Source organism: Terrapene carolina, unplaced genomic scaffold, assembly GCF_002925995.2.
Source record: "Terrapene carolina triunguis isolate 2854851 unplaced genomic scaffold, T_m_triunguis-2.0 Scaffold30062, whole genome shotgun sequence".
In the NCBI taxonomy this organism is placed as follows: Eukaryota; Metazoa; Chordata; order Testudines; family Emydidae; genus Terrapene; species Terrapene triunguis.
Window position 1 is genome coordinate 22,191 of NW_020694413.1, and position 1,759 is coordinate 23,949.

Here is a 1,759-nt window from a genome sequence, read left to right on the forward strand (position 1 = left end):
TTCCTGCAGCAGCTTTCCTGTATTAGCACTTTCCAATGGAAATATTTGGTGTATCCTCCAGGTTTCCTAAAGGATTAGACATAGAAAAATCAGGTGAATTGTGCTCACAGAATCACTGTACATATGACAAAGAAGTTCAGCATTGTAGTTGCTTTCTTTGTCTTTGTCTAGCAGAAAGCATAGCTTGAGTTCATCGAACTGATCTATAACCATGTACACACAGGGTCTAATGCAAAGCCACATTGCTTCACAAAGCAGTACTATCTTCTCATGGTCTGGAAGTCATGGAAAGGCGAAATGACAGGGTACGTGGAGGTGGGGGATGATCGGTGACACTGAAAGAGATCAGGTGATGGTCAGAGACAGGGAACTCAGCAACGGAGAGAGCAGTCCTTGGTGATGGAGTAATAAGATCTTAGATGTGAGGAACTTCTGAAACTCTGAACTTCCACAATGCTGAGCTCAGCCAAACTGGGACAAAGCAACCTTGATTAACAAGGAAATATCCTTTCCCACGCTTGTCACACAGGTTTAAAGTCAGTGGACCCAGGTGATCACCTTATACAGGTGTATTTGCCCACTTTGTCACAAAGCTCTTTGGTTTTGGCCCCATAAATGATAGGGTTCAGCATGGGGGGGATTAGGCAATAGAGGTTGGCCAATATGATGTGAACGTAGGGAGCGATGCCCTGACCGAACCGATGTGTCAGAGTGGAGAAGAAGAAGAAAGGATAAGACATCAACATCACACAAATGTGGGCAGTGCAGGTGTTGAGGGCTTTCTGGTGGGCTTTCTTAGAGGGGATCCTGAGGACAGCCCTGATGATCAGACCATAGGACAGGGCAATGAGCGTTAGGTCTGACCCGATGAAGACAAAGGCTACCACCAAGCCATACAGCCTATTGACTGTGATGTCCCCACATGACATCTTTGCTATAGCCATGTGGTCGCAGTACGTATGGGGAATAATGTGGTTGACACAGAATGGCTGCCTGATCAGGAGCAGGGGCAGGGGCAGAATGAAGAGAACAGCTCTTATCAAACCCACGAGCCCTAGCTTAGCTATTCGTGCATTGGTGAGGATGGTGGCATATCTCAGAGGTTTACATATGGCAACATAGCGATCGAAGGCCATTGTCACGAGGACAGCTGAGTGCATCATAGAGCCCGCATGAAGGAAGAACATCTGGGCGAGGCAGCCACCCACAGTAATGCCCTTAAAATTGAAGCAAAATATACACAGTGCCTTTGGCACGACAGAGGTAGATATGCTGATTTCTGTGAGCGCCAGCATGCAGAGCAGCAGGTACATCGGCTTGTGCAGGGTCTGTTCTTTGCCTATAACAAACAGAACAGTGAAATTTCCCAACAGGCCGATAATGTAGAACATAGAGAAAGGGATGGAAATCCAGATGTGAGCAGCTTCCAGGCCAGGGATGCCCATTAGGATGAATGTTGAAGGGTCAGAGGGGGTGAGGTTGAAAGCTGCCATGAGGTGGTTGATGTGTCGATCAGACTCAGAAAGCCTCAAGGTGCCTGTGAAGGGAGATAAACACAGCAATGGGGTCATACACTTTATAACAAATAGGACAGTAAATATTTTATAGTTATTAACAATCTAGAAAGGGTTTGAGCAGTGAGGTGGCAACATTTGCAGATGGAATCAGTTTATTTAGGTCATATGCAAGTCCAGAGAAGTCCACAGCGGGAGCTAACGAGCAAGTGAATGGGCAGCATGATGGCAGATGAACTTTGATG

At 46.6% G+C, this 1,759-nt stretch overlaps 1 protein-coding gene across 1 annotated transcript; it reads right to left on the reverse strand.

Annotated features, from left to right (window-relative positions):
• Positions 1 to 554: 554 nt before the first annotated feature.
• Positions 555 to 1,493, reverse strand: LOC112124543 (olfactory receptor 52E2-like). Its single transcript, XM_024223026.1, has one exon. The coding sequence runs from the start codon at positions 1,491 to 1,493 to the stop codon at positions 555 to 557; it is 939 nt and encodes a 312-aa protein (XP_024078794.1).
• Positions 1,494 to 1,759: the final 266 nt, after the last annotated feature.

Bases quoted from the DNA above. Each gene is read 5' to 3' on its own strand.
- LOC112124543 (XM_024223026.1), bottom strand. From the start codon at position 1,493: ATGGCAGCTTTCAACCTCACCCCCTCTGACCCTTCAACATTCATCCTA.